The sequence below is a fragment of the Callorhinchus milii genome, unplaced genomic scaffold, assembly GCF_018977255.1.
Source record: "Callorhinchus milii isolate IMCB2004 unplaced genomic scaffold, IMCB_Cmil_1.0 Scaffold1, whole genome shotgun sequence".
NCBI lineage: Eukaryota > Metazoa > Chordata > Chondrichthyes > Chimaeriformes > Callorhinchidae > Callorhinchus > Callorhinchus milii.
In genome coordinates, this window is record NW_024704742.1 from 133694548 (window position 1) to 133709251 (window position 14704).

Below are 14704 nucleotides of genomic sequence, written 5' to 3' on the forward strand. Positions count from 1 at the left end.
GAGGGATTATTATTAGGCGTGTGGAGTAAGGAAACTTGCCCAAGGTTTCGCCCTCTGCCTGGAAGGATTATAATAATACTAATTATTATAATTATAATAATGTTACTTAGCTCCTAATTAACCATTAGCCAATTATAATAATAATCCTAATTATAATAATGACAATTATTATTGTTATAATTATCATAGAAACATAGAAACAGGAGTAGGCTATTCAGCCCCTGTTCCGCCATTCTATATTATGGCTGATCTGTACCTCAACTCCAATTTCCTGCCCTTGTCCAGTATCCCTTGGTAGCCTGACCCATTAGCCTCCTAAGCTCAAAGGAATAGGGACCAAGTTTATGCAACCTGTCGTCATAATTCAATCCTTTAAGCCCTGGTATCATTCTTGCATTTCATATAGTGCCTCTCACGTCATGGCTCAAAGTGCCTCACAGGATATGAAAAGAAAAGGAATTTTTTCCTGGTGTGCCAGCCAACAATCCCCCAAATAAAATTGGTCATTCCTAACATGTTTGTGGGACAATGTCCTGCAAATAGCCGCAGCCACAGAGACAAGAATACTGGACGTCGGTTTTAATGTCTCATCCAAATACTGCACTGGAGTGGCAGCCTAGATTGTGAGTTCAGAGTCCTCAACATTGGGGCTTGAACCCACAACATTCAGACTCAAGACGCTGCATTGTTAAAGGTACTACTATTTGTTCAAGTTATACTAGAAGCTATAAAATGAACAGTTGTTCCTCTGTGGAGAATATTTGGCTTGTACTATGCCTCTGATTCAGCAACTAAAGTTCTTTGCCATTTGCAGTTGCTCTTTCAGGAGACAAACCCTGGAATCAGGTACGAATACACCATCAAGAAAGACACCGATGAAGAGAATACGATCAGACAGCTGGTGTTCTCCTGGGAGTATGGACTATGGACACGTTGCAGTGCCCTATGTGGAACAGGTAATGGGTCCTTTTCTGGAACTTACTGTAAGAACAACAATGCCAGCCTTGCACCTTATACGTAGTAACTTTCAAATTAACAGGACAGTTCAAAGAGCTTTATATGATTTAGATCATGTGTTGGAGGGAGAACTTCATTATCGGGGAGCCATACTTCAAATGATCCGAGGCCCCATCTGCTCTCTGTTCAGGTGGACATTAAAGATCACGTGGTACTATTCCCACCAACAGGCAAGAAAGTTTCTCCCAATGTCTTGGCCAACATTCCCCCTGATAAAATTGGTCATTCACTTCACGGCCGTTGGTTGGACATTGCTGAGTGTAAATTGTCTGCAATCTTCGCCTACAAAATGCATGATCAGTGCACTTCGGAGTAAGCTCCTGTGAAGAGCTTTGAGTAATTTTGACAAAGTGTTGAGATGCTATATCACATGCAAGGATTATAATAAGGATTATTATATTGAGGACACTAATGAGTGTGACTGCCACCAGGACTAGAACAGTCCTAATGGTCTACCCGAAGACCTTTGTGTAGCAGGTGGCACATCTCAGTCACAGCTTTCTTGGCCCTTACCAAAGAATTGCCATCTGTTGACGTATTTATAAACAGCAATGACTCACTAAAATTGTTCATCGGATTTTTGTTTGTTCGCTTTAGCTCAGAAATATGCAATTGGTCAAACAGTTAAGAGTCTCCTGTTTATTGACTTTTAATTTTGTTCATTTTTAACTGTGCAATAAAGACCTTCCCCCCACAAAAACAGTCAGTGTACCTTCTTCCCCCAAATTAATAGTTCCCTGAGCTGGGGGTGGGAGCTGAGAGGGGTGATGACCACATCACTCCTACCCTCGCTCGCCTCCACTGGCTCCCCATCCCCCAGAGGATTGATTTCAAGATCCTCATCCTCACCTACAAGGCCATTCACGGCCTTGCTCCCTCCTACCTCTCCAACCTACTATCCCCCTACCTACCTGCCCGTACCCTCCGTTCCTCTGGCTCCGGTCTGCTCCACGTCCCCCGCCCCAACCGCCCTACTATCGGTGGTCGGGCCTTCAGCCTCTCAGCCCCGAGGCTCTGGAACTCCATCCCCCAGTGCCTTCGCCTTGCTTCCTCCCTTTCCTCCTTCAAGGCCGGTCTCAAAACCTTTCTCTTTGACCGTGCCTTCAGCTCCCCTCTCGACTCTCTTCCTCCTCCTCGCTCCCTCCCTTCCCTCCCCTCACCCTGACCATTTCCCCCCTCCTCTCTCCCTCCCTTCCCTCCCCTCACCCTGACCATTTCCCCCCTCCTCTCTCCCTCCCTTCCCTCCCCTCACCCTGACCATTTCCCCCTGCTCGGGTCATGACCCAACTGTGCAGCGCCTTGGGACGTCCTCCTGACGTGAAAGGCGCTCTATAAATGGAATCTTGTTGTTGTTGTTGTTGTTGTTGTGTGGAGGGAAAGGTGGCCGAAAGCGCCATCAAAGAGCTAGGTATTGAGATGGAACTTGAATGAGGTGAGGGAGTCAAAGAGACGCAAAATTAATATCAGCTCAGAGTCTCGTTTGCAGGGCTCAAACCCACAATTGGCTAACTCGGAGACGAGTACAACATACTGAGCAGGGCTCTCACGTGCTGCCTGCAATATTCGAATGTCACATTGGATGATGCCAGTGTTTTTAATAGGTCTTCCTGAACAATTCCCAAAGGAAGGGGATGCTTTAGTCATCATCTGATTTGCATTAAGAGCGAAGCAAATCTAATGAGTGAAAGCCAGTTATGCTGTTTATAAACCCATGTTAAATAAAGCTTCATTGTTCTTGTTATATTCTGTGTGGTGAATTCAGAACATCCTGATTAGAATGTTCGAGAAACAGGGGAACAGGACTGTTCGAGACAGTTTCCCCCAATTTAGTAAGTAGATCACTGAGAATCTTTTAATCCCGTTTCGCCTTTTCTCTATGTCCATCAATATCTTTATCTCCCAAAATCTGTCCGTCTCCTTGCTACATATACTAAATATTCTGCCTCTACTGCCTTGTTGGGGCAGCGAGTTCAACATTGACGAACGCCTGGCTGTTAAGGTGGACGGTAAACATCCCATGGCAGTACTTGAAAAGAGATGAATTTCTCTCTTAGTCTCCTTGTCAACAATCCCCCAGATAAAATTAGTCCTGGTTCTTGTCCATTAGAATAAGAGGGCATTGCTGAACCTATTTCCTCTTGTTCTAATGTATCAGGGCATTTGCCAGTATTTTTTTGACTTCGCTTTTTGAATCCTATTTCAGTCTCAAATTTGAATCTTTCTAAATGATTCAGTGAGCAAATTGCAGCCTGAAAACAAACCGGAGCAACTTTATAAATGTTGAGTGTGTTTATTTTTGTTCTAAAAGGAAAATCAACAGGCTCCAGAGGAATTAATGCATTGAAAAAAACAAATTTAATTTAATTTTCAGTGAAACAAAAGCAGTCTTTCACCTTGTGACAGTTTGTTGGACATTGCTGCATGCAAATTGGTTGCCGCATTCGCCTGGGGGTTGTCTTCTATTCGCTAATGTGCATTTGGCGCGGCATTTTGCTCACACAAAACATACAGCCAATTCACTTTACAGTATATTTTGTGAAGCGTTTTGAGACATCTGGAAGATGTGATAAGGCGCTGTATCAAATGCACGGATTACTATTAATATTAATAATAAAATCCTTGCATTTGATATAGCGCTTTTCATGTCTTCTCAACGTCTCACAGCGCTTCACAGAATATGCTGTAAAGTGAATTGACTGTATATTTGTGGGTGAAACGCGGCAGCCAATAAAGATGCGCACAGCAGTGTCCCACAACAGTCATGGATTGAAGTGACCAATTTATTTTAATTATTTTTTCTTGAGGGATTATTATCGTGGAGTAAGGAAACTTGCCCAAGGTTTTGCCCTGGGCAATCTGTTCCCTTAGCTTGGTTGTCCAGCCAGCAGTGTTATGCACTTTGAGACATCATCCCCTTGTCAAAAGCTGCTGTACAAATATAAATTTTATAGTATTATTTGTTGGTCTCAGACATGTGCTTCTGTCTACTGAAAATTTGAGAAGAACTTTTGAACTTGATACTCAGTAATCACCTAGCAGTTTGTACAGTGCCTTTCATGTCAGGAGGACATCCAAACACACTTCACAGTGTTGGGTGGGCACCTGAGCTGGGGGTGGGGAGGGGAAAGATGGCAGAAAGTGTGGTCAAAGAGTTACGTTTTGAGATGGACCTTGAAAGAGGTGAGGAAGAGCGAGTTGGAGGGACTCTGGGTTGGAGTTTCAGAGAGCGGGGGCAGATTGGCTAAAGACCCACCTGCCGATGATAGGGTGGATAGGATGGGGGATATGAAACAGGTCAGTGCTCGCTGGGTAAAGACTTGGTTGGTATGGTTGGCAGGAATTCTCTGTGAAGCACTTCGAGACTTTTCAATGCTGTAGGCACTGTATTACGTGTGAGTGTTATTTCAGGGTCAAACTGTCAGAGAAGAACGGTGAGGATTCATTGAACATCCTCGCTATCGCACCATGTCTTCTCCCAGTCAAAGCTGCCAGACACTATCATTAGCTGAGTACCTTTAGGCAATGTCTGCAACGTGCTTCCCTGGATGCAAGATCGCTTTCATTTTCACAGTAACAGCAAGCTGCATACTGTACCCTCATTCGTCATCTCAAGGCTCGACTACAGAAACTCCCTCCTTGTCGGTCTCACCAACTCTTCCCTCCACCAGCTGCAGATCATCCAGAACTCTGCAGCTCGTGTCCTCTCCTGCACCATATTCTGTGACCCCATCACCCCCACCCTCGCCCGGCTCCACTGCCTCCCCACCCCTCAGGGGATAGAATTCAAAATCGTCATCCTCACTTTCAAGGCCCTCCACGGCCTTGCCCCCTCCTACATCTCTGACCTGCGGAACCCTATCAAGCTGTCCGCTTCCTCCGCTTAGCAGGCTCTGGCTTGCTCCATGTCTTCTGCCCGACCCACCCTACCAGCGGCGGCTGTTCTTTCAGCCTCTCTGCACTCACTCTTTGTAACTCCATCCCACAATCCCTTCGCCTTGCTCCCTCTCTTGCCTCTTTCAAGGTACGACCCAAGACACTCCTTTTTTGATCATGCCTTCAGCTGCACTCCTCCCCCCCTGCCCTCCCTCATCCCAACCCTGTCCCCCCAGGCTCTGGTCCTGATCTCTGACTGTTCAGCACCTTGAGACATCCTCCCGACGTGAAAGGCGCTTTATAAATGTAATTTTGTTGTTTTTTTTGTTGTAAACCTCTCACAGCCTTCAGCAAATTCCACAAGGAAATAAAATCTCTCGTCTGATCCCTGTACATCTATCTCTCAGCTGAGCTTTGGTTTAGAAGATTGGCGTGACCTAGATCCTTTAATGCCTGAGTTAGTTTAACACATTAAGATCATGGCTGATCTGTACCTTAACTCCCATCCCAGTGTCATGCACCCTATCACTTCAAAGGGCTTCACATATTATTACATGGACCCCAGTAACCTGGCCTCATCCATCCTTCATGGTAATGCAATTCCTATTTGTTAATTACTCTAGGTAATGCTCTGAGACACTACCACACATGACAGGTGCTCTGTAAACACAAGTTGTTGTTGTTGTAATGAAAAATGTCCTGACTTCTGTCCTGAAATTGTTCTTTCCAACCTTATCCTTCTCCCTGGGCATATCTGGCAGTTATCCTCCTGATGTGAAAGGCGCTATATAAAATGCAAAGGGTTATTATTATTTTATCACACAATATGAGGAAGCTTGATTTATCTAGTGGATAATCAACAGCTGTAACAGGTTATAATAATGACAGCAATAATAATCATAATCCTTACATTGGTATTGCACGAATCATGAATAAATGAGATCTGAATCTGTCTGGTGATTCTTCTTACCTATGGGGCAGAAACATACCACTGTGTATCCCACAGGTACACAGGCACAACTTTCTTCCCCTCTCAGATCTTTCATTAAACTCTCTTGTCACGGGTGGACTGGCTGTCCTTTTCAATGCCCATCACCGACACCAGTCGGGCTGAATGGAGCGTGCCTGGCAGAAGCCTCATGTGCCTCGCAGCCTCCACTAATCAATGCCATTGATCTTCTAGATCACAAGAAATCGCCAGGCAGGTTCAGATGACTTGGTCTCATTTATTCATGATTTACGTGCATTTGATCTCACCCTTCCAGAATATTAAACCCCATTGTCTTTTAATAAGAGCATCCAGTTATTACTTAAGGTCAATGTCCTGGCCTCAACCCCAATACCTGGTTCTGTGTGTTAGTCTGGCTCAACTCTCACCTCTGAGTCCTGTGGTTGTGGGGTTAAGACCCATGTCAGGACTTGAACTCACATAGTCTAAGCTGATACTCCAGTGCAATGCTGGGGTTCTGCTGCATTGTCCTTCAGATGAGATGTTAAGACTGAGGTTCCTCCTCCCTGTTCAGGTGGAAGTTAAAGATTCTGGGGTACTATTTGAAAAGAGAAGGGAGTTTCTCCTGGTGTCTTGGTCAAGTTATTGTTTCATCTTGTGTGTCAGCCTGGCTCAGCACTCCCGCCTCTGAGTCAGAAGATTGTGGGTTCAAATCCCACATCAGGACTTGAACTCACATAGTCTAAGATGACTTTAGTGGTGGGGAGGGGTGGTGAAGCATTGTCAGAGGTGCTATCATTCAGATGAGATGTAAAACTGAGAACCTGTGTGCCTGTTCAGGTGGACGTTAAAGATCCCATCATGCTACTCAAAAAGAGAAGGGAGTTTCTTCTGGTGTCCTGGCCAACTAACCCCCAAATAAAAATTTTCACTGACTCAATGGCTGTTTGTGGCACATTGTGTTGCCGCATTCGCTTAAAAAATACATTGTCACACCATTTCACAGTAATTCCTCTGAAGCTCTTTAAGATGTTCTACTAACGCGATAAGATGCTAAATCAAATGCAATGATGATTATTACCTTCCCCTCACCCATTAATCCCCACTCGCTCTACGTCTAAGCCTGTATCCTTGCATTTTTGATATAGCGCTTTTCACGTCGGGAGGACGTCCCAAAGCGCTTCACAGAACACACTGTAAAGTGAATTGACTGTATATTTGTGGGCGAACGCGGCAGCCAATTGCGCACAGCAATGTCCCACAAACAGTCGTGGATTGAAAATGACCAATTTATTATTGTTTTTTTTTTTGGTTTTGGAGGGATTATTATTAGGCTCTGTGTGGAGTAAGGAAACTTGCCCAAGGTTTCGCCCTGCCTGGAATTGAACTCAGGTCTCTAGCTTGCAAAGCGAGTGCTCAACCACTGAGCTACAGGACTCCATCTGAAGTGCTGGCGAAGTTATACTACATGAAGGGTGCTGTTGATTTCTCTCCTGGGTCACTCTCCCACTGTGAAACACCACTGTTTCTAACGCACCGTGGCTTTGCCCTGTTCTCAGCGATTATGCTCTTTGTTATCTCACAGGTGTACGGCGACAGATTGTTCGGTGTGTAGAAAAGACCAGCGGAGTGGTGGAAGACAGGTTCTGTAACCCGAGGAGTCGCCCTGACAACAAGCAACAGAAATGCAATGAACCGGATTGTCCGGCCAGGTGAGATCTCACTCGCTGCTACATCTCCTGACGCAAGTCCCAGGGAACAGGCTGATTGATCGCAGAGGGATCTGGGCAGATTAGGGAGAAGGGCTGACAAATGGTAAATGTCGTGACTGTGTATTTTGTAGGTGGAAACTCAGCAGTCAGTTTGCGCACAGCAATATCCCTCAAACTGCCATGGCTTGAATGGCCCATTTTATTTGGGGGATTGTCGAGCGGGCCACTGGGAGAGAGAAACTCCCTTCTCTTTTTGAATAGTGCCATGGGATCTTTAACATCTACCTAACAAATAGGATCTCAGTTTAACATCGAAACTGACATTTGAGTACAGGATCAGTGGAGTACTTCATTGTCTGTCTGATGACATTAAACTGTGATATTATCTGCCTGTTCAGGTGGATTTTAAAGATGAAAATAGCACTATTCGAACAAAGAAGTGAGTTTCTCCTGGTGTTCTGGCCAACAATCCCCCAATTATAATCGGTTGTTTCACTTCACAGCTGTTTGTGGGACGTTGTTGTATGCAAATTGCTGTCACATTTGCCCACAAGATGCACAGCTGGTACAAATTATAGTAAATCCCGTGAAGCGCTTTGAAATGTCCTCCCAAGTGAAAGGCTCCATATCAAAGGTAAGGATTATTACTGTGTCAATTAACGTAGAACAAAGTGGATATGGATTTCAGGTCAGCAGAAGGACGATTCTTTTTTTCTGTGATGTACATGGAGACTCATCACTTTGCTTAAGAATATCTGAACCAAACTAGGGAAGGTGATCCTGAGGTAATTGCTTTGCACAGATAGCAGAGAATCTACGGAGTTGATTACCCAGGGAATTCTGGAAGAAATTATCAATTTAGAACTGATTGGACAAATTGGTAGACTTGCTCCCCAACATGGAACTGCAAATCAGTCTCATTTCAGCCTGGCAGCAGAGCAGAGATAACAAAAGAAAAAAAGAGCGAGCGAGAGAGAGAAAAAGAGAGAGAAAGACAGAGAGAACAAAAGATGGAGAGAAAGAAATAGAGAGAGAAATAAAAGAAGGAACAACAACAACAACAAGATTCCATTTATAAAGCGCCTTTCACGTCAGGAGGACGTCCCAAGGCGCTGCACATTTGGGTCAAGGAAGGAAGGCTGCAAGGTGCTGGCAGACCGAAATAAACCAAAACTGCTGAAAAGTGACAGCAGGTTAAATCAGAGTGCAAGGCATGTTAGTATGTCAGGGACTTGATCAGATCTGTGTTTGGAATGGATCTCTTTGGTAGGAGAGTGCAGGATAGGGTCAGAAAATTCAGCTTCCTGAGTGTGGACGAGTTCCATCCAACTGTCTTGCTCAACTCAGATCACGATATTTACGCTACAGGATTGAGTGGTTTCTCACGAGAGGTCACAGTTCCGGTCAAATTCCAAGGCCTTTGTAATAATGAAGACTGGATCAGTCAGTGGGTTTTCACTGGGCTTTAATTGAATGGAGTCAACAGATAGATATTCACAGAGATGGTAGATTATATAGTGCATCTTTGATACAAGAGTTTGAACGAAAAAGAATAAAACAAATTGTGTAATACTATTATTACATAATAACTCAATTATTGTTATATGTTATGATTATTGCTTTATAATGTCATAATTGTTATTGGATATTATTATTTTATTATAATTATTACTGAACATTACTGGATAGTATTGTTTGTTGTGCCACAATTATTAATGGAAATTACTATTGTATAATACCATAATTGCTAATGTGCATTACTATAATTATATTTTAGTTGATACATTCTAATTACATAATCATAGCCTTATTAAAAATATTACAATTATCATGAAGTGCTTTTTTTATCAGATATAAGGGTGACAATCTGACAATAAAATGCACAAATTATACTGGGTGCACTTACGTGCAGTTTGGAAAACAAATTTACTGTGTGTTCTGAGTTTGGAAGATTAAGTGACAATCAGTCAGAGTAGAGCAGAAATTCAAGTAATCCAGCAAAATGAGAAATGATAATAATAATCCGTATATTTGATATAGCAAGAAAATCCCTTGAATTTTCATATGTGGAGACCCATATCTTGGTGGTTAGAGCATTCGCCTCGCAAGCGAGAGGACCCAGGTTTGATTTCCAGGCAGGATGAAATCTTAAGCAAGTTTCTTTACTCCTCGGTTAACACTCCTTTATTTAACTAGCAGTAAGTAGGAACCCGGTTGGTAGTAGATTGTTGGATCGCTTTCCGTGGGTAATAATCACTCCAAAAAAAAGAATAATTTGGTCACTCGATCCACGACTGTTTGTGTGCAATTGGCTGCTGCATTTCTCCCACAAAAGCGCACTCAATTCCCTTTAAAATATATTCTGTGAAATGCTTTGAGATATCTCAATGGTTAGATTTCTCAGTGGTTAGAGCGCTCGCCTTGCAAGCGAGAGGCCTGGGTTCGATTCCCAGCAGGGCAAAACCGTGGACAAGTTTCCTTACGCCACACGCCTAATAATAATGCCTCAAGTGGAAAAAAAAACAAAAAACAATCACTTCAATCAACAACTGGTTGTAGGATACTGTTGTGCGCAATTATCTGCCGCGTTTCGCCCACAAATATACAGTCAATTCACTTTACAGTATATTTTGCGAAGCATTTTGAGATGTCTAGAAGATGTGAAAAGCGCTATATCAAATGCAAGGATTATTATTATTATTATAATACACACTGGCACTCCATTCGCACTCAAATACAATTAGTTTACATAAAATTCATGTGAAACATTTTGAGACCACCCCCTTAGCCCCCACCCGCCTCAGCTCCCACTATCCTCGACCCCACCCACAGCTCGGGTGCAAACCTCGGACTGTCCAGCATCTTGGGACATCTGCCCTACGTGAAAGGCGCTGTGTGAATGTAAATGTGTTATTGTTGAAACCTTTGGACAACGAGTGAATAATAATGGTAAACCTCGCATTTGATAATAGCATCTTATCACGTCATTGAGACATCTCAAAGCGCTTCACAGAATATACTGTCAAGTGGTTTGACTGTGTATTTTGTGGGCGAAATGCGGCAGCCAATTGGGCACAGCAGTGTCCCAGAAACAGCCATACGGCGCTATATCAAACTCAAGTATTATTAACACTCACTGGTATCTGTTGAAATTGCCCTTCAACCCTGTACCCGTCTCCATCTGATCCTTTGTCTCAGGGGGATTTCTGAATGTAATGGTCGTTTCTGTGTCTCCTTTCGAATGCGGCCTCCCTCATCACCTCGATGTCATGTTTTACAGATGGTGGGCTGGTGAGTGGCAGAAATGCTCCAAAGCATGTGGATTTTCAGGTGTGAAGAAGCGAACGGTTCTCTGCATCCAAACTGTGGGGCTGGATGAGCAGGCACTTCCGGTGTCCGAGTGTAAACACCTCCCTCGGCCACGAGCTCAATTACCCTGCAACAGAGATATCCTCTGCTCCTCCAACTGGACCGTGGGAATTTGGGGTGAGGTAAGGCAATCCTGTCCCAAGGATATTATCATCAGTGCAAATTCCAGGCAGGATGGAACATTAGACAAGTTTCCTTACTCCACACACATCTGTTTACCTTGTAGTAAGTAGGAAACCGATTGTTAGTTGATTGGCAGATTTGCTTTCCAGGGATAATGATCCCTCCAGCCAAAAAAAAATAATTTGATTCATTCAATTCACGACTGCTTGTGGGACTCTGCTGTGCGCAATTGGCTGCCTCATTTCGCCTCAAAATATACAGTCAATCCACTTAATAATGTATTCTGTGAAGCGCTTTGGGCCATCTCAATGACAAGATAATGCGCTATATCAAATGCAAGGATTAACAACAACCAATTGCATTTACATAATGCAGGTTAGCTTGCCAGAGTCCTTGGGTTTATTATTAATCGTTCCAAATTTGGAATAAAACAACTCAAAGTTTAGGTGTCAGCCAGGCTCAGTTGGAGGCGCTCACACCTCTGAGTCTGAAGGTTGTGGGTTCAATCCTCTGTTGGGACTTGGAGCTCACAGTCTAGGCTGACACTCCAGTGCAGTGCTGAGGAACACTGCATTGTTGTCACAGGTGCTGCCCTTCAGATAAGACATTAATTGAGGTCCCAAATACCTGTTAAAGATCCCGTGGCACTATTCGAAAGGAGGATTACAAGGAGCTCCATTTTATAGCTAATCCTGTGGAAGAGTTTGAGAGAAAGAGAGTGAGAATGAAAGAGATGTTGAAAGAGAGAGGGTGAGAATAAGAGAGATGGTGAAAGAGGAAGGGGGAGAATGGAGCGAGGGTGTGAGGGAGAGATAGTGAGAGAGGCTGAGAGAAAGAGAGATAGAGAGAGAGACACAGTGAGGGAGAGAGAGAGGATGTGAGAAACATAGTGAGTATTTGTGTGTGAGAGAGAGAAAGAGGGAGAAAGAGAGAAGATGAGAGAGAAAGAACCTCTTTGAAGTTTGGATTTGTAAAAGTCTGGCACATCAGAAGTGGGTCAAAGTCCATATGTCCATACCTCAGTTCACTCCGAGATGATTATTTTGAAAGAATTTTTTTCACAGAGATCAGTTGAAGCAGCTGCATTTCAATGGGTCGAATCACCTCGGCTATAAAGTATTTATACGATGAGGCACCTTCATCTTTCATAACCGAGTGTATTTCTGACCTCATGAAAATCAAAGCTTCGGGAATCGCAGAATCAGTGGGAAAAGATTTTGTTTTAATCATGGGTGGCACGCACTGCCTTAAACCAGTGTTATTGATTAGACCTGATACAGGATGACCAAATTATAATAGGATTTAACAGGCTAAATAGGGGAGAAGCTATTTCCACTGGCAGTATAGTCAGTGAATGGATGACATAGATGTAAATTAGTCACATGAAGAGTGAAGGGGATCTTAGGAGAATATTTTTGCACACAGAGAGTTGGGATATGGAATGCTCTGCCAAGTAAGATGGTAGAGGCAGTTCTCTGATGGCAAAGTCCATCAAGAGGGAAATAGACAGTTATATGAAAGTTAGAGGGCGGAAGTGATATTGGGATTTCCCAGTGCACAGCAGTGTCCCACAAACAGCCATAAAGGGAATGAACAATTCTTATATCGGGCAATGTTGGCCAGGATACTAGGAGAAAGTCACTTCTTTTTTTGAATAGCGTCGTGGGATCTTTAATGTCCACTAGAAGAGGCAGACAGGACTTCAGTTTAACGTCTCATCGAAAGGACAGCTCAATGGACAGTGTACGCCCATCATTGCAATGGAGCATCATCTTAGACTATATGAGTTCCAGGTCGACTTGAGACTTGAACCCACAACCTCTGACTGAAAGGCAAATGTGCTACCAATCGCGCCAGGTTGACATCAAGACGCTATAATAATAATAATCCCTGCATTACAGATAGCAACTTATCATGCCATCAAGATGTCTCAAAATACTTCACAGAATATACTATTAAGTGGGTTGACTGTATATTTTGCGGGCAAAATGCGGCAGCCAATTGCGTACAGCAGTGTCCTACAAACAGTTGTGGAGTGAGTGAGCAATTTTTTGAGAGAGATTATTACCCCCAGAGAGCTATCCGCAATCAACTAACAATTGCCTTCCTACTTACTGCTAGGTAAACAGAGGTGTGTGGAGTAAGGAAACTTGCCTAAGGTTTTGACCCAACCGGAAATCAAATCCGAGTCCTCTCGCTTGCGAGAGGAGCACTCTAACCACGACACTACAGGACTCCATCAAATGCAAGGATATTATTATTTCTCCTGAAGTGAAACAGCTTGTTTACAGCAGAAACATTTATGTGACACTGTTGGCCTTTTGTTATTCTCTCGCCTGAGGGTCTCTCAGAATATAAATAGCCTGTAACATTGGAGCTATTAAACAATATTTGGTTCACTTATCTTCAAGACTCCGAGTCAGATCTTGACAGGAAATCGAAATTGCTTGCTTGTTTGATATCTCCGAATGTGCTGTTCTATCACTTCGAATTAAAAGGACAATCTGGTGAGTGTATTGTTTATCTATATGAGAAAAGGACATTATTCAACAACAGCAACAACAACTTGGATTCATATAGCGCCCTCCACGCCGGACGGCATCTCAGAGCGCTTCATAGTAACGGATCCCAGGGCGAGGGGGAGGAAGGTGACCAAAGGTGCGGTCGAAAAGAAAGGTCTTCAGCAGAGACCTGAAAGTAGGAAGAGAGGGAGCGAGAGCTAGGGAGGTACAGAGAAGTGGAGGGATTTGAAGACAAGGGTGACGATCTTGAAATCGATCCTCGCTGGGATTCCCCCTGCATTTCCCACTATCGACATAATAATAATATAATCCTTGCATTTGATATAGCGCTTTTCATGTCTTATCGACGTCTCAAAGCGCTTCACAGAATAGACTGTAAAGTGAATTGACTGTATATTTGTGGGCGAAACACATGTGTGTGATGAATGTTGAAATAATTGAGTGGTCTTGATATTCAGGATAAAGTTTTGCTGCTGAGAGTGTTTGTGCACAGATGCAATCACCAACCATTTGTAGAGTCCTGTAGCATATTGGTTAGAGTTCTCGCCTCGCAAGCAAGAGGACTCGGTTCGATTCCCTGGCAGTGCAAAACCGTAGAAAATTTGCCTAATCCACATGCCTCTGTTTACCTAGCAGTAAATCAATTGGCGGATCGCTTTCCTGGAGTAATAATCCCTTCAAAAAGCAATTAAAATAATAATTTGGTCGCTCAATTCCTGACTGTATTATAACTCCCCAAAGGCTGCATGGTGAGTGTTTCACAATTACATGGAGGATATGGATTGGAAACATGCAGGTGCAACCTTGGTTTCATGTCTCATCCAACGATGGACACCCCCTTCCACCCAACGCTTCACTGGAGTTTTATCTTAAGACTGTGAGCCCTAAGCCCCTGACTTGGGGTTTGAACTCACACCCTTCTGACTCATAGGATGCAAAACACAAAGCCAATATACGTTAAAGTAAATCCTGGTGAAGCGCATTAAGATGTCCTCCTGACATGAACAGTGTGTGAAATAAATAATAAAATTATCCTTGCTTTTGATATAGCGCCTTAACACGTCTCAAACCGCTACAGGGTATATTGTAAAGTATATTGACAGCATATTTTGTGGGTGAAACGCGGCAGGCAATTGTAC

At 43.5% G+C, this 14704-nt stretch overlaps 1 protein-coding gene across 1 annotated transcript in view; it reads left to right on the forward strand.

The window, feature by feature from the left end:
• The window catches only part of LOC103184889 (A disintegrin and metalloproteinase with thrombospondin motifs 12-like), a 201510-nt gene that overhangs the window by 142507 nt on the left and 44299 nt on the right, over positions 1-14704 (forward strand). The window contains 3 exon segments of the mRNA XM_042331953.1: positions 815-956; positions 7425-7551; positions 10832-11042. Coding sequence (XP_042187887.1) covers positions 815-956; positions 7425-7551; positions 10832-11042 — 480 coding nt within the window.